Consider the following 21,535-nt stretch of genomic DNA (forward strand, 5'->3'; position numbering starts at 1 on the left):
GGTAGGCTGGACAGACAGGGGTGCCCAAAAGCTTTAAGCTAGCCTAATTGTCTTCCCTGGCCTTAGTTCAGGGTGTTTTATGCCTCTCCAAGAGTGTTGTGTTCTCAGGCCTTTCCTTTTTGCTCTTGCAGGGAGATCACCCTCTTAATAGCACACACTGACTTCATCAAGAGATAATTTTTTTTTTGGTAGGCGAATGCTGTGACAGAGCCAGATTCTGTTGGTTGTCCCTAGGTGTGGTTGGCAAGGTGAGTGGCAGTTTTGATGCAGTATTGGTCATCTCTGAATTTGAACATAACAGCCAGGTGAACTCTGATATGCAGATATAGTGTTCTGTTGTTAAACTGGGATCCCTGGCATGCCAAATTTTTCTGTGCAGGTGTAGCACCTGCGTAAATCATGGAAAATAATTGGACACTGTTTCATAAATATTGAGACTGTTCTTTCATTCTGTGGTCTAGAGCCAAGTATTTGTTAGAAGATGATGCAGATGTAGAAAGAGATAGGTGTCTTATGCATCAAATACTTTTGAAAGTCCAGGGGAGAAGTAACAGAGCCAGTCAAATGGCTGCATTGCAGGATTTCCAGCAAGTGGCTGTGGTTTCTGTCTCTGATTTTGATAACTCTACAAGATGGGGTGTTGCATTTTGTATTGCTGCTGTTAGTCAAAGCTTGTGATGGCTTGCCTTGCTTCAAGTTCCCAATTCACTGCCCACTCAACTGTGATAATAAAAAGAAAAAAATCTTTCTTCTGGACCAGTAATTGACATTACAGTTTTTCTTCCAATAAAAAAAAGAAAAAAATCTAAACAAAAACCAAACCAAAAAAAGTGGAGAAAAGTATGCAGTAAAAATGAAAAATGAGAAAAAATGCCTTTTGAGCTGAAGAATTTCTCAAAGAATGCTATAAACCCCTGTTTACCAGAGCAGCTGTAGGCCAAAATTGCCATGGAAACAGAAAAATTCAAATAATATTAGCCATAGCATATCTATTATATATTGCATTAATGACTCTGTACCGAAGGGTCACTTGTGGTTTCATTTGCAAGGCTCACTTTTCAGTGATTTATCACCAATTTTAGAGGCTAGAATTTAAAATTATAAATGGAAAGTTCAGCCTTAATTGGCTTATAATAATATTGGGAAGAAAAAATATTTATTTAATCATATGTCTAGAAGAGTTTTGAGTTTTTGATATGCAGAAAGTTCTTAGTCTTTTCTTAGAAATAAAATCATGCTCAAGCCATAAAACAGATTATTGTCACTTGACATCCAAAAGTGCTGACTCCAATAGTATAGCTCATATAACTAGAACTGGAACATTCTTTTATTTGCAAGGAAAATCAATCAGTTCTTGAACTTGCTATGTGCCAGTTTGGGGAAAGGAGTTTGAATTGAGCTGTGTCTGCCAGATGGCTGTGGCTGGTGCTGTATTGTGGCAATAGGTAAATTGTTCTGATGTAGCTTGTCAGAACAATGATATTCATTAGATAAGCGTTTGACACAGGAGTGGTATAGGTTTGTAATGAATATAAATACTGAGGTTCTCCCTCTTGTATCCCCTGATATCAAATTATTCTCTTTTTGGCACTCAGGTTCTCACTAGTCCTATGGTTGTGTTCTTTTTTCTTCCCCTCTCTATACTGCTGGTTGAGGAAAGGCAAAAATAGAATTGAAAATTCCTTAGGTGTCATAAAGCAAATTTTGACCCTTTAAATATTGACTGAAGCACTGAATTGGGTGCTTTCAGGACACAGAGAAATTTTCAAGTGACAGAAAGTTTAGATGTAAGTTATGTTTGTAATTTGAGTGGTTTTGGAAAAAAATAACTGACCAATCCATGTGTTGAATAACCTGTTGGACACTGCTGAGATATACTCACATCTCTAAGGTATATACAAATAAGCTTCACAGAGGGGTCTGAATTACATCCTGTATCAATGCTGGATAGACATACTTGAGGAGTTTTTTCTGTGTTTGGCAAAAAAATCTGGTGAGAGTGTAGAAAAATTACACAAAACTGTGTTCTGATAATGACTGCACTAGAATGCTTGCATAATGCTTTGCCTGTTACAAAAGCTGTAAAAATATTAACTAATCCATAAAGCAGATTATATGTTGCAGATATGTCCCTCTGCTGGGAGGAAAGCATATGTGTGTGTGAGTGAGGAGGAAAAAAAAATATTAAAGGAGGATTTGTTTGATCCCTTTAAACTTTATTGCATTTTTTGAACTGTATTTTCATACTTCCTTAAGAATGTTTTTTTTTTTTTCCCCTAGGATTCTGTAAATGAAATTGCAGATTGATGTATGAAAAATGTGTGCACGTTTTTGAACACAAAAAATCCCATTGTCTTGGTTCTGTTTACACCCAAAGTGAATCTCAGCACTCTAAATAATTATTTGAAGGAGTGGTGACTATTAAGTAAAGCACCTCTCTGATAGTTTTTTCCTTTTTTTCACAGATACGGTTCTCAGGCTTTCTGCTGCATGGAAGCTTTGGCACATTTTCAGTGTGGCTTTTACTTTAAAATTCTTGACAAACAGTAAATTTAGGGTTAGGTGACTACTGTCTTCTATCAGGTTTGTCAAGAGTTGATCCTTATCAACTAGGGTTGACTTGAACCTGAATTTAGAATACTTTGATGTTTAAAATGGCTTAAATTTTCTTAAAATATAAGCTACAGCTTAAGTGCTGAGGCCACCTGTTGCCTCCCGTCTCTCTTCAGAGGTGTTTATCTGGGCCTGTGTTGCAGGTGGGTGTGCGCACATACCTGTATATGTGTATGAATTAAAGATGGCTGCAGAACCAAAAATGGGATTGTTTTCCCATTCCCAGGATGAGGAACAAAGTCAGTCTTGGTGGGATGGTCTTTGCCATCACCCTCATGGGGTCTGTGGAGGCCAGGCTCTGCTCTCTGAACTGTTGGAAACTGGATCCAACTTGTGCTGCTTCTTCCTTCCTCATCTTTGCACACTTGTCCTTGATGGCGTTGTCCTTGTCAGTCTCCACCCCAAAAGGAAAGGGAGGGGACTTTATCCACCTCTCCTATAGATCATCTAATTTTTGGAATGAGGATCAGTTCCGATTCTGCCACTTGTCTCTCTCCTGCTCCCAAAAGGAAAGGGAGGGGACTTGATCCACTCTCCTATAGATCGTCTAATTTTTGGAATGAGGATCAGTTCCGATTCTGCCACTTGTCTCTCTCCTGCCGGCCACATCACCTTTATTATCATCTTTCTGAAGTATTTTGTATGCTTTTCTACACATGATTTGTGCAAACATGTCACTATTCTCTGTTTGAGTCTTTGGAACTGTGTATTATTCATATTCCTATGCTTAGCAGTGTTCCAAAATACTTTTGTGTTGTTACCAGTTTTTGTATGTTTTTCTGCACATGGTTTGTGCAAACATGTCACTATTCTCTGTTGAGTCTTTGGAACTGTGTATTATTCATATTCCTATGCTTAGCAGTGTTCCAAAATACTTTTGTGTTGTTACCAGTTATACTATGGTGCCTTTCCTGTACTACCAAAACATTGGCTATTTCTCCTCTCTTTTTGACTGGCACTGTGGCAGGACAGGAGCATGGGCAGGTCCTGTTCTGCCCCCAGCAGCTCTTGGGCTTGGCTACATTCCCCTTGAGTGGCTCCGGAGAGCTGGCCAGATCTGTGGCACAGCGATCCCTCTGTGGGTGAGCGCCAGCCTGAGACCTGTTGGGACACTCCATTAGTTATAATCACTCAGGCAAGAGGAGCCTCATTGCAGACATTGATTTAATGCACAGAGAGAATCGAAAGGGCAGAAGCACCAGTCAGGTGGAAAGTACTGCTCTTCCCTTACACGGCCAAAAGAGTGCACGCAGAAAATATTTTGAAGAATAGCATGGTGGATCTGAGCTCTGTAGTTAGGCTGTTCCCTCCAGTGCTAATTTTCTGTCTTTGGTTCTTAAGGGCACATTAATTTATTATATAATTGGATTTTCACGTGTTTGCTACAGAAGGTGTTTTTGCCAAATATGGAAACATTTATTTTTTCTCTTCTAAAATCTTCAGTTTATTCGTGTAGGGAATAATATGCTTTTTGGATGGTGCTGTTCAGGAGAAAAGAACTCTTTTAAGCTGCTCTTGGTATATGAAAGTAATCCATAAGCTTTACACTTGATGCAAAGATTTTCAGGCTGTTGGCAGAGATTTTATGTTTTTAAAAGTTTTTCTGTTTGCTGAATTTCATATACTTTCATTTTCCCTTTGAAGTGTGTGGGAGAGAGCAGAAGGGGAAATACTTCATTATGTCCATGAATTATTCAGGTACAGTTCTAGCAGCTAACATTACTTTAAATAGCTCAAGGTCTTTCTTTTTCCTTGAGTATGTCTCAGTTTTCATTCTTATGCTGATTGTATGCCACGTTCCTTTGTTGAATACAATTTTGATGAAGTACTATCCTTCAGCAATCTTTAGAAATCATTTCAGTCTTGAAATAAGGATTTAATTTTGTTCTTCTCTAGCATCAGATATTCAGTGACCCTCAGTTGATACAGGTGAATTTTCATACATGTGACTTCACAAAAAATCAAATTATTCTCCCTAGTGTGTGTTTTCTATATCCTCTTGCAAAGGCTTTGATTTCAAATAGCCTCCCACATATATTTATACAGTGAAGGAAAAAAGGAATCTATAATATTAGATATTAACATTTACAGCATAATTTCAATGGAGATGCACGAACATTAAATCCTTACATTTTGGAAATGTTCTTTCCTCTTCTACCAGTAATATATGAAAATCTGTATTTAGAAGTTAGTTAAGAACAGTTATACAGAGGAAGACAATTAGAAAGATGTCCAGAGGTCAATGTGAGAGGAAAGGAAGACAAAACAGAACCCAAATTAGTTTAAAATACTGTTCTTGTATTTCTAAAAATGTCTTTGAAAATCCAGTGATCGCTGCATAATCACTTATGCAAATGAGACCCTTGCTATTATTTCTGGGGGGAAACAAGTGTTAAAAAAAATTACTCTTCTGAGATCTAGGGCTTACCTGGTACAGTCTTAAGAGGCAGTGGGGCAGAATTAGAGACAGTCGAGGAAAGATGTTTCTCTGTGAGTGTGTGTGTGTGCAAGACTCAGGTTTCCAGGAGGGATGCCCATGACCAAATCTCAACTGCTCAATTTAGTTGCAGCAGCAGTGAGAATTTTGCAAGGCAAGCATCAGAGAAAGTGCAGTGACAAAGAGTGTCAAACAGAGCAAAGCTAGACCAAAAGATCCATTAAAGATTGAAATGTAGTCAGTATGTTCGTGTTCATGACAGTAAGGTTATAGCAATGTATTTATAACCAGAGGTAACTTGTGTATCTTCTTCAGCCATGGATGTGTTTGAGAGAAGTGTTTTTGAGCTGAATAATTGAGAACATGCCAGTGCTTCAGTCTTGTAGCTTAAGTTGCTTACTGGACCTCAGGTTCTCAAAGCCCTTGAACAATCTCTGAGCAAATAGTCAAGGTTTTGTTGCAGTAACACAATTCAGCAATGAAATGGAAATCTCAATCTGTGTAAAAGAACCTGGAAATACACTGGAAAATGCAAGGCCCCAGATTCAGCCTGTGTGTGGTAACCAAAAACACTGGTCAGAAAAGGGTCTGCATACCCTTGCTCAGCAGAACAAGATTTATCAGAGCTGAATCTCTCTCAAGATGACCACTATAGCACTTGAGAAATATACAAAAGTTGTTTGAATATCATGTTGACCAGGGAGTACATGTTAATTAGAATAAAATTACAAAATAACAGATGCAACATTCCAAAAATGCTGGTAATGTCAGAGAATCTGTGCCTGCAGCCTTTGGGACCTTAATTATTTCAATTGTTTAGAAGAGCAAGAAGTGTAGAATAAAGATGTGTGAAAACATGAAGGAATTAATCTTTTGATTTGTGCCATTGATTACTGGCTGGTTCAAATGGGGAGACTTGTTAGCTCAACCCAATTACTGAACTTGGTTTTATCTATGAGTTGTAAATACTCAGCTCTGCATGGGTTTAGCCTGCTTGGTTTATATGTATTGTGCAATTAGTACAGTTTTGCTTGGTCCTTGTGAAATTGAATTGTGTTGCTTAACAAAATAATATACAGTAGTATATTTACATATTTATATGTGTGTTTTATTGCCTTTTTTAAAAAGCAGAGTAGTCAGTTTTTAGAGGACTATACTGTAATTCCATAAGCAGTAATTTCACTAGGTATTTATATGCTTAAGTTAGTTATTTGGAATAATAATTAGGAAAAAAATAGTAAAGAAGGCTTCATAAAGATATGTTATTTGCTTTTTATTATTTAAAGCCCAGTGGTAGATTTGAGACCTGTTATCTTAGGCATTTTATATATATTTACTGCTAAAGCTCCTGTTATTTATTCCAGGCTCAGTTTTAGTGTTGTCCTCTGAACTGAATAGGTATAAAAATAATTACATACTTTGCTATTCTGGAAAGGGACTAAAATTGATGTATTATGCACTAGATTTCTTTTCATTTGCTGTTCTTAGGAAGGGAAACTGGGAAGAGAGAAAGGAGATATGGAGGGTACTAAGGTGTAGGAAGGAAATCTTCAACAAGCCTGAGTAAACTTACTGGCTGGGGGAACTGTGTGCCAGGTACATCTCTATTACAAAAGTTTTCACTGTTTCTGAGCTATACATGTGCAAACCACTGGGTATTTTTTGATACTAAAGCTGTTCATAGGTCATATTACTTAAGAATGTTAATGAAGTTGTAACTAGGGCCAGACTAAGTTGAGTACCATCGAATTCAGTGAGTCCTGTGTAAGATACCCAGTTGGATGAAAATAGCAGTTTGCACTTCTTGTGGTTGCTGAAATATGAAAATATTAATAAGAAGTTACTGATGCCTTGAAATATCCTTAGATGAGCATCCTGTTCTGCTTACAGCTGTTATTGGTTGTCAAACACATCCTGAGCCATTGTATGAACTGCTGCTGTTTAGGCTGTTTGTAATGTTTAAAGTATTACTGCTGAATTCTTGCATGAATAGAAACTTCTGACAATAACAGTGGTAGTCCACCAGCTCAAAGGTGGAAGGTATGGTTGGCAAACTGAATTTATTAGTGTTTAAAGTGATAGCAGGCTGTGTTGACCAGGAAAATCTGAGATGTGGGAAAATGATGGACTGTTAAGCATGTTCATGTGCTCTTCTCACAGGTTATGATCAACTTCCACATAGACTAGAAGAAAAAAAAAAGCATGTGAAAAAGAAAAAAAATAAAACACCGTCATGTGAATTTTGAGTCTATTATAAAGTCAAAATTATAGTAGAAGTCAAGCATACCCTGGAAGTAGGAAGTATGTCTTAAGGCTTCTGAAGGGCCATTACATGGTCAATAAGGAGCTTTTTGCTGCAAGGTTGTGCCTTGACTAAGTGGTTTACTTCCTAAAATAAATAAAAGTTATTCCACCCTAAACAGACAACAAATGGTTCCTTGAGATTTTGATGGGAGAATTAATTTCTTTTCCATTATGTAGCAAAGCCTTGAAACTACTCACTTGAAATGCTCTTTAGGGCTCGATCTCTCTCTTATTTTATTTTTTTTAATATTTAATTGTGTTATTCTTCAAAGATTGCCATGGCAGTGGTGAGGGAAAGAATGGGCAAAGGGTCAAGAGATATTAAACTTTAAAGGAAATTACAATTTTTGCTAATTATCATAGCAACAAAGGAATAATGAATCCTGGTGAGGAGGCAGAGGGGTGGAGGATGTTGGTGTGCACTCGCAGCGGTATTGCTGAGCTGTGCTGTGACATTAGGCAGGTCATTCTGGGAGCCTGGCTCTGTTTTTTTTCTAATTATATGTTTTCAGAAAATATTAGTTTGAAAAACCCTGGGAATCTAACTAATGCTCTCTGCTTGGGTGGGCTTTTATATGCATTTGTGAGTTCATTTTTAGTTTGTATCCATGGAAAAGCAATGCCCAGAGGTGGGCCATCAGAGCAGGGAATCTGCTAGACTGCCATCAGTGACATCCTTGGAGGTGGAGCAGCCCTGTCAAGTCCCTGTTCTTGCCATGATGGACAGTAGCTGCTCTAATTTGTTTGGCCCCAGTGCTGTGATTTGTTCTTTATAAAGAGCAAGTGAACTCCTGGGAGCAGAGGGAGACTCTTTGCCTGGAGGAGGTACTTGTGAAAGAATAAAGCCAAGGGCGCTTTGCTTGGTCACTTCAGCTAGCCTGCTGTTGTTGGTGCAGTTGAAGAGGGAAGGCAAAGGGGTCACAGGTGCTTTGGGAGGGCAGCTGGGAGCCCTCAGCTCAGGTGGATGAGAAGAGGTGTTGCTGTGTGGAGCAGGATGTACATCAGCCTTGCAGAAGAGAGAGGATAGATGAAGCGCGGTTTGCCTCTGCTCAGAGTATTACTCAGGTGGTGAAGATCTTCCTGAAAAGCAGTAATAAGCAGGAAAAGAGTTGAATACAACCTTTTTTCTTTTGGTGCCTCACGTGGTTTTTCAGCTCTTCAGTTTAGAAAATTGTGGTTCTGTTTGTGTTTGTTAATTCCAAATCAAATGGAATTTGTTTCTTGATGACGGCTGTGAGTCACTGTGTTTTTGCAGGCAATCTCCCCGGATTTCAGATCACACATAAATTACTGCACAAGATGTAGGCGATGCTCAATTAAGATGAAATCATTGCACCTTGGTAGTGTAGCTTATCAAAGGATTCTCAGCATTAATATCAATGTAGATTCAGTTGGTCAACTATAGTATAGACAGTAATTTTAAGGTAAAGAACAAACCTGTGTACTCCAACCTTTTTACTTTTTGCCTCTACTGGCATGAAAAACTTGTAGCTGTTGCTTGAGAATTGCAGGGATTGTTCTTCTGGATGTTTTCATCAAATTATTTCGTAAAAGATAAAAAAAATGTATAAACAAAATATGTTATGCTTTGTCTGAGTTTAATATACCATTTGATTAAGCTTGAGTGCATAATAGCATCTACATTTAAAAAGGGAGCAAAAATCTAGTAACAGCATTAGCAGTGGCTTCTGTATCTTGTAAGAGGTTTCTTGTGCTGATGGTAAGTCAGGGAAAGAATGCAAGAAGTCCTTGTGCTGCCTATATGTTGTTTGTGAAAACAGCATTTGAAAAAATAAGTTCTCCAAAGGGTTAAATAGGTGCAAGTGGTGAGTAGGAATAAGAGGTGGCATCTGTTGTGGTGGGAAAATACTTTAAAGAATTAGAAGGAACCTAAAAAAATTACAATTGGAACTGAAGTCAAGAAGGGCTTTTACTAGTTTAATGTATACTACTGTCATATTTCTCTGCTTTCTATGCAGCAGATTGCTATGCAGAGATCTCCCAGAGAGTTCAATGGTTTGGGAAGGTAACCTGGCCTCTTTCACTCTGATTTGTTATGTTACATTAGTGTTGGAAGCATGTGCAGTGCACAGGGTGCCAGCATCCCTCCCATGCAGTGTCTAATGATTTACTTGCCTGTGGATGGACTGAAAAATTGAGCCCTGCAATATTGCTTGTTGATCAGCAAACAAAATGCCATCTGGAGAAGGCATTGTATTGACTTTGGTTAGGTGTTGTGGAGAAAATCAGTGTATTACCACATCAAAAGAAATTACCATAAAATAAAACACACATGGGAAGAAGATGCAGAATTATTATCCCTGTCTGTAAACATGCCTTATCTGTCGGTGGTTAAGACATGGCAAAAAAATGGCAATGGTAAGACCTAAGCAGCCACACTTAAGAGGCAGGTTTCTTCCCTGTCTATATAAGCCTTTGCCACCCACATATGTACTTAAAAATTGACAAGTTGATAATTCATGCCTGAATTTCCTGTTTATGCTAAATTTGCATGTCTTTATCCTTTTGATAAATAAAACAGTAAATCTCTCTTCAAAATATATTGGTAAGGGCAGGCGGTGCTCAGAATTCCCAAATTTAATGAAAAAGCATGCACTGATACTTTTATGTTGTGCTAAAAATAACATTTTTGTTCTTCATAAAAAGTTAGGATTAAACTTGCAAAGGCACAAAACCATCACTAAACAGTAAAAAAAAGGTATGTGGTATTACTTGTACTTCTGAGTTTGTTTTTTTTTTAAATATTTGAGATCCTCTAAAATGACAGTGGTGACAAACATGCCTCAGTTTGGACAGTTGTTTCAGACCATTTCTCACTGGTCTGATGTTAGCAGAAAAATTTTCTTTAGCTCTTCCTTAATCATGTTTTTCAGATCTGATTGGAAACCATTTAGTGCAATTTGGCTAAGTTATCTGTTTAAATGCTTCTAATGCTGCTTTTCTTTCTTTATTTTTTTTTAAATCTATTCTAGGATGTTTTGAATAACTTGGGTTCCTGTGAGTTGGATGAAGATGACCTAATGCTTGACTTGGAGTTCCTGGAAGAGCAACATCACCAGCGTTCTGGTAAGTCAGATAAATGCTGTCTGTCATCAGTGGGGTTATGTTATTCTAGGAATAAAAAGCAAATATGTTCAGTACAATTACTTGGAAATAAAAAGGAGTAATTTTCTTGGAAGGAGGAGAGTGGTATTCATTTTTTAGAGTTATTTCAAATGTGTTTGTAATTAATCAGAAAAATGCTGTTTACACCGCACTTGGACTTCATATGGTCAGTTATGAAATGGAAGTGATTTTTACAGCTACAGAATTTCAGTACCATGGGCAGATCTGTCTGTTTTTCTAAATACTTAAAATGACTGCTGCCTTCCCTAGGCACTTAACAAAAGAGCATTGGTGGAATAATTGCAATCACATTTTGTGTGTGCCAGAATAATATTTTTCAAATAAAGAAAGTTTGGCTTGAAACATGAGTGTAACTTCATGGTTTCACTCGTGTTTGGTTAAAGCTTTGTTGCACTGCCTTGATAAATAGCAATAAACTATTGCTATATACTGTGTTTACTACCATTTCATAATAGGATTATGCAAGGTAAGTTGTGGGACCTGTGAAGAGATATTTCATTTGCTGGGATGTGAGACAACACGGCCTAGAAGTCCTGCTAATCTCAGCAGGGTTTGGAGAGTCTTCATACTTGTGTAGGACTTGTGCTTGATCCCAGGTAGAGTTTGGGTTTGTACTGTGCTGTGATGCTCTATTCTGACAGTGCCATGAGTTTAAGCCCAGGGAATTCTCACCTTCTCTTTTACCTGCTGATCCCTGATCCCCGTTTCTCCCACACAGATGCCCACAGTGCACATTCTTGCAGACTCATGTGGAACTGGGGTTTTTGGGACATGTGGTGGCTGGTGTGGACCATCTTCAGTTCTGGTTCCTTCTTAGATGCCAATTTAGCAATGGTTACAGATAAACTACTTGGATTGTGGTCCTGTTTGATATTTTCTGTGTTTGATTGTTCTGTGAGCATATCTGAATTATCTCTGTGATAATTCTGTTTAACCATTGTGCTGTGCTTTTAAACCTGTTTGCAGATCTACTTGTAGGATGAAACATCTGTTCTGTTTGCTTTGGTAGGGAGTGTAGAAAGTTGCAGCAGTAAATGTTCATGATCATAGTTTTCTAAGTTGTTGGAAGCTGGGATGCAATAAATTAACTGCACAGAAAAGGACTTTCCTAGCCCATTCTGAATAGTGGTATTAACTGTTTACAGAAAGTTGAATGATGGGTAAAGAAATGTGGTTTCAAAAAGCTTCAGAAACAAACATTGCATTTTATAAGAAATCATGTGGGGTCAGACTTATTTATTCCCTGGACTGGTTGGAAAGGGGTTAACTGGCAAACTGTTTTCCATAAATAAACTTACCTCATGTGTTGCACTTGGCCTGTCCTTTGTTTTCCTTATTTTTTTTTTTACAAAGCACTGAGTTAACAGTGAAATAAAAGTTACGTCCAGTATATGATTACAAAAATTTTGTAGCAGCTTCTAGAGCAGCTAAAATAATAATGTCTGAGCGACATACTTGATAGAGAAGTAATTAAGATGGAGATGTGATATGACACATAATCTTCCTGCTCTTGGCTCATTATCCAGAGCAAATGAGCTGCTTTTAAAACAGAGATCTACATTGTCCTCTGAAGAGTTATACCATTTCTATTCTGAGCAGTAAAGTGGAGACACACACTTCAGTATGCACATTGTCTTTAAACACAAATGTGTTTGTTTCAGTAATATTTGTTTAGTGGTGAATCTAGATGCAAAAAATTTAGGATTTCCCTAGCTGTCACTGTTTTTTTGAAGTCATTCACTTGGAAGAAAGATTTGGAAGGGTAGAGCCACAGTATGGAGTTGACCCCATTTCACCAAAAAAAGCTGATATCTTTATTTTGCTTGATGATCTGGCCCAAAATGGTTCATATGGTTCTAAGTCATCACCTTAATTTGTGTTAAGATATTGAAGCAATATGCTTGATTTTTAGTGACTTAGCATTTGAATACCACTGAATGCATAAAAGCCTTGAACTAGATACTGACATTTCAACACTTGTAACAAATACCTTTTCTGATTCCTTTGTTAAGTTGAGGCCAACTTCCAGGATTTAAGAATTTTCAATAAAAAAATTTTTCAGTAATTCTAAGTCAGTCCGTTCTCTGTTTGCATTACTGGGTTTGCTTGTTTTTGTTTTTGTTTTTTTTTTTTTCCCAAGAGGCATCTATATTCATACCTAAATAGAATTCTTCTAAACCTATTCATTTAAATTACATTATAAAATATTTTTGATGCAATTTTTTTCTGTAGGCACCAGAATACAGAAGTGCTCAAGTGATCATGTTAAAGACATGCAGTTAATTTAATGCAGAGCTTTACACTTTCATACATTCATCAGATTGAAATTGATCATATTTCTGGGCATGCACATATAAGCTCTGTCATGTAATTGAGAAGTAATGTATGTTTTTTACAAGATTTGTAGTTCTGACTGCATCAGAAACAAGAAGATAGCAGATTGCACATGGAGGATGAGCAAGTATTGTTACTGTAGAACATACTATTCCAATGCAATTTGAATTGAACCAAAGGACTGTTTAATTCTTCAGGTATGTGACTGGCCTGAAAAGTAGATGTTTTTCTGTAATTTTTGCCAGTTGCAGATTTGTTGAAGTCTTTGTGAAGCCTTCTTTAAAACTGTGGGCTTGAGAGTTTACCTATGGCTCGCTTCAGTAAAATTCAGTCCGGACAGTTGCAGACATACAGGTTTGTGAATCTCCTTTTGTTAGAGGTTACACAGATGTGCTGTCTCTTCTATAGAAGATTCAGCCCTATATTATGCCAGCTTTACATATTTAATCCATTTTATTGCAGTATTTTTTTACCTTCCTAACAAGTTCCTCATGTTTCTCTAATATTTGCAGGGAATCTGTGTATCTGACATTCACACGTATGTCATACTGAAGTCAATTGAGAGTTACTGCATATGTTCTTCGTCTGTTATCAAAATAAAGGTGTTCATGACTATAAAAAATATTGCACAAAGTGGTGCTTTTTGAATAGAACCAAAGGACTGTTTAATTCTTCAGGTATGTGACTGGCCTGAAAAGTAGATGTTTTTCTGTAATTTTTGCCAGTTGCAGATTTGTTGAACTCTTTGTGAAGCCTTCTTTAAAACTGTGGGCTTGAGAGTTTACCTATGGCTCGCTTCAGTAAAATTCAGTCAGGACAGTTGCAGGCATACAGACTTGTGAATCTCCTTTTGTTAGAGGTTACACAGATGTGCTGTCTCTTCTGTAGAAGATTAAGCCCTGTATTATGTCAGCTTTACATATTTAATCCATTTTATTGCAGTATTTTTTTACCTTCCTAACAAGTTCCTCATGTTTCTCTAATATTTGCAGGGAATCTGTGTATCTGACATTCACACGTATGTCATACTGAAGTCAATTGAGAATTAATGCATATGTTCTTCGTCTGTTATCAAAATAAAGGTGTTCATGACTATAAAAAATACTACACAAAGTGGTGCTTTTTGAATAGAAACGTTAAAATTATGCTTTTCTGGAAGTCAAAAGTATTAGCAGTAATGTGACTATTTGTAGTACAGTGAAAATCCTGTTGAAGTTCTATGTACTGATGCAGCATTTGTTTAGTTAAAGCCATCAGTCCTATAGCTCTATTGTCATTCACCTGTTCCATTTTGCTTTTGATGAACAGTTCTGTGGGGAATTATTGTGGGGAGAAATGTTCCAAGAGAAGCTCTGTTCAGTATTTTAACAAATAGATTGACATATGAAGAGGTATAATTGGAAAATTATTCAGTTTTTTCTTCATTTGTTACAGAGGGATAACTAAGGAATAGCTAGTAATAACTATTCTTTAAAAGGCTATGAAAATTTCTAATGGTAAATGGCATAAACACAAGGGCTAACATCACATTTCTAACTTGAATATGAAAAATAATGCCTTGGTGAGGAGGCTGTATACATCAAGTTGTGTCATTTAGACCTAACAATTCTGAAGGGTCCTGCCCCAGTTAATAAACACTGTTGATGAACTGATTAATAGCAAATTGAGAAATTATCTTATATGCCATTAGGAGATTTTTAGAGATTTGTTGTTTAAGACATGATTTACAATAGTTTCTGCTTTTAGCTGCTATAGTTTTAAAGAACAGTATTTGTTAGTGTGAGGATATGTCTCCAACTTTGTGCTGAAGCTTACAATATAGTACTAATTTAACAAAAATAGTTGTATTGTATTGATTTACCATTGTTTTAGTGACCATTTATGAATAGAAAATAAAATTACATTGGAAAGGTTTCTGGGAGAATTCTCTATTAAGGAGCTTTCAAGAGGATCTACAAGCTAGTTGGTAGGAAAGGTGGTGTTCCAGAAAGTGATATGCTGTGTTAATTAAAATATAGAAATAGAAAGGAGAAAGAGACAAAGATCTGTAACCTCTTTTGTTGTTTATGGTGCTTTTTATTTATTTATTACTCCAACTCATTTTTTACTTATGCTTTTGTTCTGTCCCCTCAGCTTTTCCCTAATGAGCTGGTTGCCCTCCAGCAGCATCCTCATGAAATGAGGTTCCTGCAAAAAGGTGCTATAAATCCTTTTGAGTACTAGCGAATTAGCAAATTAAAAAATATTCCTAACTTTATCTCTAACCATACAACAGAAGGTAAGGAGACACCTGCAACCTCAGGCAGATGCTTCTATTTTGGACATAAATGTCTGTGCTTTGCTGGTCTTAGCACAGCTTTAGAAGTCTGGAATTCCCTCACTTCCGACTTTCTCTCTGTGAGTTTACTGCTTTGATTTACTACTTTTGCTTCTGTTTTAAGGACTATATTGTTGAGACAAGGAATGTAAGACAGAGACATTTTATTATCCTGCCTAACACAATTGCTTTGAAATTTAATAAAATAATATTTATATAGTACTTGGTGAATGCAGAGCACTACTGCATGCAAATTCAAAATATTAATCAATGTGATTTGCTGAGAGTTTTGCATACTGATCTTCAGATGGAATGCTTAAAATGAAACATAATATGACATACGTGATGAGTCTTGAGGGTGTCTTTTTATAAATCTGAGTAAATTAGACTCTTAAAGTATGCTGCAGCTTTGATTTCCGGTTGTAAAATAATGAAGTCAGTGGTTTCTATAGTGGGAAATCATTGCAGGTTTATAGAAAGTGACAGCATTAATTTAACTTCATTCATTTTCCTTTTCCCTCGTGGAAAACGATGTATTTGATTCCAAGTATTGATTAGTGAAATGAATGAGGAAGACCTTTATATTCAGTGATACAGGCAGTGGGAAATTTTTTCAAGTAATGCACGTTAATGTGCATGAGTTGTGTGCTGATGTTGTGCCATAACCTTTTGATAACTAAGTGGTTTTATGTGGCCGGTGTTGTCATTAAATCAGGACTGCAGGTTTTTTTTTTCTGAAAGTTCACAAAAGCACAGCTATCCAAGGGCTTTGGTAATTCCTATGTATTTGCCATGGGTAGCATAAAACAAGTGCCCTGCATCCTCTCACAAAGATGTGTGTGTGTAGCTGGGATTTGCAGCGAGTGGTCTGGCTGAAAATTGAGGGACAGCTCCTGGTGCTGAATATTAAGCACATATTCCTGTCTCTTCCCCATCAGGCTCTACACTATGCAGTGACTATTCATGGGTGTGATATTGATTAGCTGTGTACCCATGCTGGCCTGTGCATCCATCATGTTGCTGCTGGAATGCTTGCTGAATAGTTTTGAATAATGTAGCTTGCTAAAATTTTTAGGAGAGATTTGTCTTTGGCCAGTGCTTTGGCTGTTTTGGATTAAATGTCCCAGCATCAGCTGAAAAGCTGTGACCCAGTGGATACTGAAGTACAGTTACTTCACCCAGCATATTTCAGAAATGAAGTTATTTATCTTATTTGCTGGGGAAAAAAAGTGTAAATAGGAAATTTTATATGAATATGAAACTTTACAATCCATCAAAATATTATTTAGCTCTTAAAACAAATACTTTCAGAGATGGAATACATTTTGATCAAACCTAAGTTAGGACTGTGTCTGTTAGAAGCATTTTAAATATGTTCTTAATTCTGTTTTGGTTCGTGCTCAAGGTTTATGAATGAAATGACAGATTACAGCATTGGTCTTGCAGACTGAGGGGAAGGCAGAAAGGGTTTTGAGGTGGATACACAAAAATCCGTAAATATCAAATTAGAATAATTCATTATATCCGAATATGGTCTTTTAGTAACATCCCTACATTAGATATTAGCTGCCTCACCAACAAAAGCACTGTGTACTTGTTTTTTTAGGAAGCAAAAGTCTGGCATTTGTATTGTATTTCTTTTAAATCCAGCTAGTCTGCAGATCACTTGCCATCAGTACCCAGCAAAACTAAACTGTTAGCATAATGACCCAGTGATATTAATTAGGTAGTTGCTGAAGCATTTTGAATGTGATGAGCAAACTGTGTGAAAATTCTGTGATGAGTTTGGAGTTCCTCCTGTGTCTTATTAATTCCATGTATTAATTATTTTTATTAATTTTTTAGTAGGCAGTAGGAGTGCTGAGTTGTGATAAAACTCCTTTGGTCTTTTGGTGATTTTTTTTTTTTATTTTTGACCAGGAGTTTTTCAGTGCAAGCAAAGCAATTTTTTCAAAGCTTTTAATTTGCTTTTAAATAGATAATAGGAAAAAAAGACTCTAACTATGCATTTTTATCAAAAAGTTACTTAGAACTAGAGCAGAAATACTTAAGTAATTTGAATGTATTGCTTTGCTCACAATTTGAATGTGTTGTTGGCAGCAGATTATATTTCTGCATTCACAAATTACCTATTTTGATTTTTAATTGGAACTGGACACTCAGCTGCTTGAGCACTTCTGAAACCCTTGCCATTGCCAAATATCATCTTTTAGAGTTGTATGTGTTATAGATCAGGCTAAACTAGAACAGCATTTCTTTAGATTTCTGTTTGGGATGCGTAATATCAGTTTGGTTTATACTTAAAGGTTTTGAACACAATAAAGATTGTGACTGTAAAGTAATAGATAACTCTGTGTCTCTGCCAAAGAGCAGGTTTAAAGAGTATTTAGCTAACTAGCATCTTGCCCTGTCACTACACATTTTGGATAATAAGGTAATGAAAAAGCAAGCAGTACTAATGATGAAAAAACCACAAAGTGATGTGTGACTTCACGACTTTAATTATACCACTATACAGATATCCTAACATCAATTAAAAGGTAAAGTTCATGTTAATTTTCAGTTTTGCAAGAGAAAACATCTTGCTGAATTAATGCCTGCAATTCCTCCATTGAATTTCTTGTGGTGAAGGGCCACATCATGAGCCATAACTGTGGCCAGCCTGATTTCACACATATGTCTGAATTGATTTGAAGTATTGAGTGGAAAGTTACATGCCACTGGTTTCCATATATCTAGAAAAAGTTATAACAGGGCTTTTTATATATTTTCAGAATGAACTATTCTAAGCTGCACATTTTCCCCTGAAGCATTGTTTAATAAATATTGCACAGTAATGGAATAACTTAAGGTTTCCAGGGAATGAAATAAAACTTGGCATCTTCTAAACTTTTCTAACCAGGGTGTATAACTTCTGAAAGTGTACTGAGCATGGAGGAAAGGGATTTCTGCAGGGTTTGCAAGTGAAAGTATGTGTGGCAGTATCAAATAAAAAGAATATACTTGTGTTAGTTGCAAGTAACCATTGCATACTTGTGTCTAGGCCTGCCTTAGGACTCTGGAAGTGTAAACTGCTGGTAGTAAGGAGAAGAAGAAATAGTGAAGTTAGTATTAAATTGGAATGGAACTAGTTAGAAATTGTAGGCTAATACAAGGTTAGTCTTCCAGCATCCTGGTCCATATTCTGGAAAAGAAATACTGGATTGAGAGCCCTGTTTCTGTTCCTGTATTTATGTAAATGAATGGTGCAATCCTATTTTAATTGAGAAAAATAAAACACAACCTAGTACTGCTACCAAATTAACTGCTACCAAGTTAACTTCATCCTAAGTATCTTTTAGTGTATTTTAGTTTAAAAGTTGAGTTGTAACCAAACCTAGTTGATGAGGAAGCATGTAAGACTAGCTTCTAGCCATGCTTTCCTCAGAATAAATTTAAAACATGTCTGGGATATAGATAATGTGGCTGTGCTGGGTGTTCTCAGTGGATCAAGGAAAATACTGTTTCCTGAGGAAACTGGTATTTTTAGCTCTTTGTTTTGGTGTGAACAGTGGTGAAGGACTGATATATTTAAATGGTGTATGTATATTAGATTCCTGTCTGACTTAAAAATTTTATTACTGATGTGTACTTGTAAATCCTACTCACTTAAGAGGAGCAGTATCACAGAGCATCACATAATTTAGACACCAAGAGATTTTTTCATTAATGGACAAGGGGTGCAAAAGAGCACAGTTGTGAACTTCAGGGTCATTAAAGAATACTTTTGAGTGAGATGCATTTGTGTGGTTGTCATAGAACAATTCGATTCAGAGTCTGTATCTCAATTTCTTGCTCTTTCATAATTATAGTGTGACATTTAGTTACAAATCCTTATTCATATTGGTATGCTCAACCATCATTTACTGAAAGAACCAGGACAGTAATTAAATTAGGCGGATTGCCTTTCTTCATTCCTTTGATTTTATACATACATTGAGATGAAACATCATCTTTAATAATATCTGCAGGCAGAAAATAAATGCAATAATAAACATTATGAAAAATCAAAGCATAGTGTCCTATTTAAAGCAAATCTACACTTCTAGATGGCAAAGTTTAAGTAGGATGCCAAATGCTGCTTTTTTCTCCTGCTTTGTAAATTTACAACGATCTGGACTGGATGTCTTGCTAAAATGAAAATGTGATGAAAACTTTGGAGGAGTATGGCCTGTATTCTTACTTTTGTGAGAAATTTAGGGAGTAAGAGAAACAATTATGAGCTTATAATTATTTTACAAAACAGCCATAACTCTGTTTATATAAAAAACCATTTGCTCTTTCCATACAATTTCTACAGTGATCCTACTTCAAGGTCAGACTGAAACTGTGAGTTACTCATGCTTTTTGACCTTTGGAAATACTTATCTCTGGGATCATTACAGCTTCACTTCTAGGTAAAGAAAGAAATAGTAGTCTGATAGTTAAAACTTGAGTGTGGATCTCCTGGGCTGAGCTGGATTCTCTGATGCCGATTTCCAGCGTTACCATGGGCTCGTCACTTAATTTACTTCTAGTACATAAGAGGTACTCCAGTAGTCATGGGGGTTTGGCATTAAAGTCTGAGAGATACTTGTGATACCAATGGGATGGAGCTGCAGTAATAACTAGAGTAATTTCAGTCTTTAGAGGCCAATTATGTTCTGGTTTGTGCCTCTTCATATGTCATTCCAGGAAGTGGAGCAGACAGTGCCATTACTGTTGCTGGTGTATCTGCTACTGTTGCTGCTCCTGTGATTTTTTATTTCCTTCTGCAGAAATAATGCCAAAGCAAACCACAACTTTCTTTATAGAAACAAGAGGAAAAAATATTGCAGAATCTTATCATGCTAATCAACTAAAGCCTGGGCTCAAATCTAAATTACTTCAGAAATCTTTGCAAAACCCTTCATTACTCAAAGATTGGGTCAAATCTGCTGTAGTGTTTGTAAATATTAGGTGAATTTATTTTTGTATGTGTTTACCTGAATCTCTTGTGATGAGAGAGTCTGTTGTTCCCTCTTTCGTCCCTCTGAGTGTTCTGTCAAATCCTTCATATTGTTTGGATTTTGTTGAATTTCATTTGTGTTTTAACCTCCAACTTCCCTTGAGGGGGAAGGAATTCAGAAATAAATGCTGTGCAGATAGTAAACCCTGAGATTTATTACAACCTGTGTTCAGCTTTAGGAGGGGGGATCAGTAGGTAGCAAATGCTTTGCAGGTTGGTTGGGGGTACAGGGTCTTCTTGAATCATAAGAATGTTTTCTCCTCTCGGGGACTCCTAGAAGAAGGCTGTGGTTTTGGTTTGTATCGCCTAGGTAGTTTTCTGCTAGAAGGAAGAAGGACATTGTACCCCTTTCTTTGCCAAGGGAACAATTTGAGATAAACTCTGAAAGGTAACCTTGAAGAAATTTTCCAGTTTGAGCGTTCTGTAGTTAGGCTTATGTTAGGAATATTCCATCTGACCCAAAGTGAATAATGCCCAGCAATCTCCTTTTCACATCCCAATTCTCAAAATTCTTCCATGCAACCCTTCCTATAGGGAGCAGCTTGACAATGAAAGTTTGTCAAAGGAAGGTTTGCCAGCCACTGCTCCAGTAGCTTCATCAAAGGACAATGTACGTTGTACCTCCCGAGGGTAAAAACAGTGTTGCCGGATTTGGGAGCTATTTTTCCCTCCTATTTTGTAATATTGTGATGTCTTTAGGAGATAAAATCTGTTTCCAGTTAAGATTTAGAGGGAAGTGTGTTTGCAGTGGGAAGTATTCTAAATAAACTTTTAAAAACAACAATAGGTGTTCTGTTACAGGATGTATAACATGTATATGTACAGATCTGCGAAGGGCAAGTGATGCACAAAATGTTATTACAAACTGCAGTGTTACTGAATCTGTGGGTATCCCTATAATTTTGTTTGTTTATTTTTGGTGTTTTGTTTTGTTTTGACGAAGAACTAAGCGTTTGTGAGTTGGATATTTGAGAAGTTGCTGAACCATAGACTAAAAAGTGGCTGTGGAAAGTTGATAACTGGAGACACTGGCCCCATGCAGCATCCCTCAGCCTACAGTGCTCTGTGTGCATGTGCTTAAAATAGCCTTTGTAGAAATAAAATAGCCTTTGTAGGAATGTCTGTACCTAAGGACTAGCATGTACACAAATGTGAAACACCAGACAGACCAAAGGCATTCCTCTGAGCTGTTTCAGTGTTTAAAATGCTTTAATTCCTTACATCCAGCTTTTGATAGTGATGCTTGTTTGTAACACACTTACTGCTGAATCTGAGAAATGTGAGAAATGAAACAGAAAATTGATGGTAAATAAGTGTAGTGCCTTTGGTTGCAGGATGGATAATGTGCTCATTTTCT

General features: G+C 36.8%; 1 protein-coding gene across 8 annotated transcripts in view; it reads left to right on the top strand.

The window, feature by feature from the left end:
• Positions 1-21,535, top strand: part of CCSER1 (coiled-coil serine rich protein 1) — a 626,891-nt gene that overhangs the window by 127,754 nt on the left and 477,602 nt on the right. For all 8 annotated transcript variants that reach the window (XM_039710732.1, XM_039710731.1, XM_039710730.1 and 5 more), the window contains one exon: positions 10,348-10,441. In XM_039710732.1, the coding sequence (XP_039566666.1) occupies positions 10,348-10,441 (94 nt within the window). The remainder of the gene's footprint in view (positions 1-10,347; positions 10,442-21,535) is intronic.

The sequence above is a fragment of the Passer montanus genome, unplaced genomic scaffold (genome assembly GCF_014805655.1).
Source record: "Passer montanus isolate IOZ18808 unplaced genomic scaffold, ASM1480565v1 scaffold23, whole genome shotgun sequence".
Classification (NCBI taxonomy): domain Eukaryota; kingdom Metazoa; phylum Chordata; class Aves; order Passeriformes; family Passeridae; genus Passer; species Passer montanus.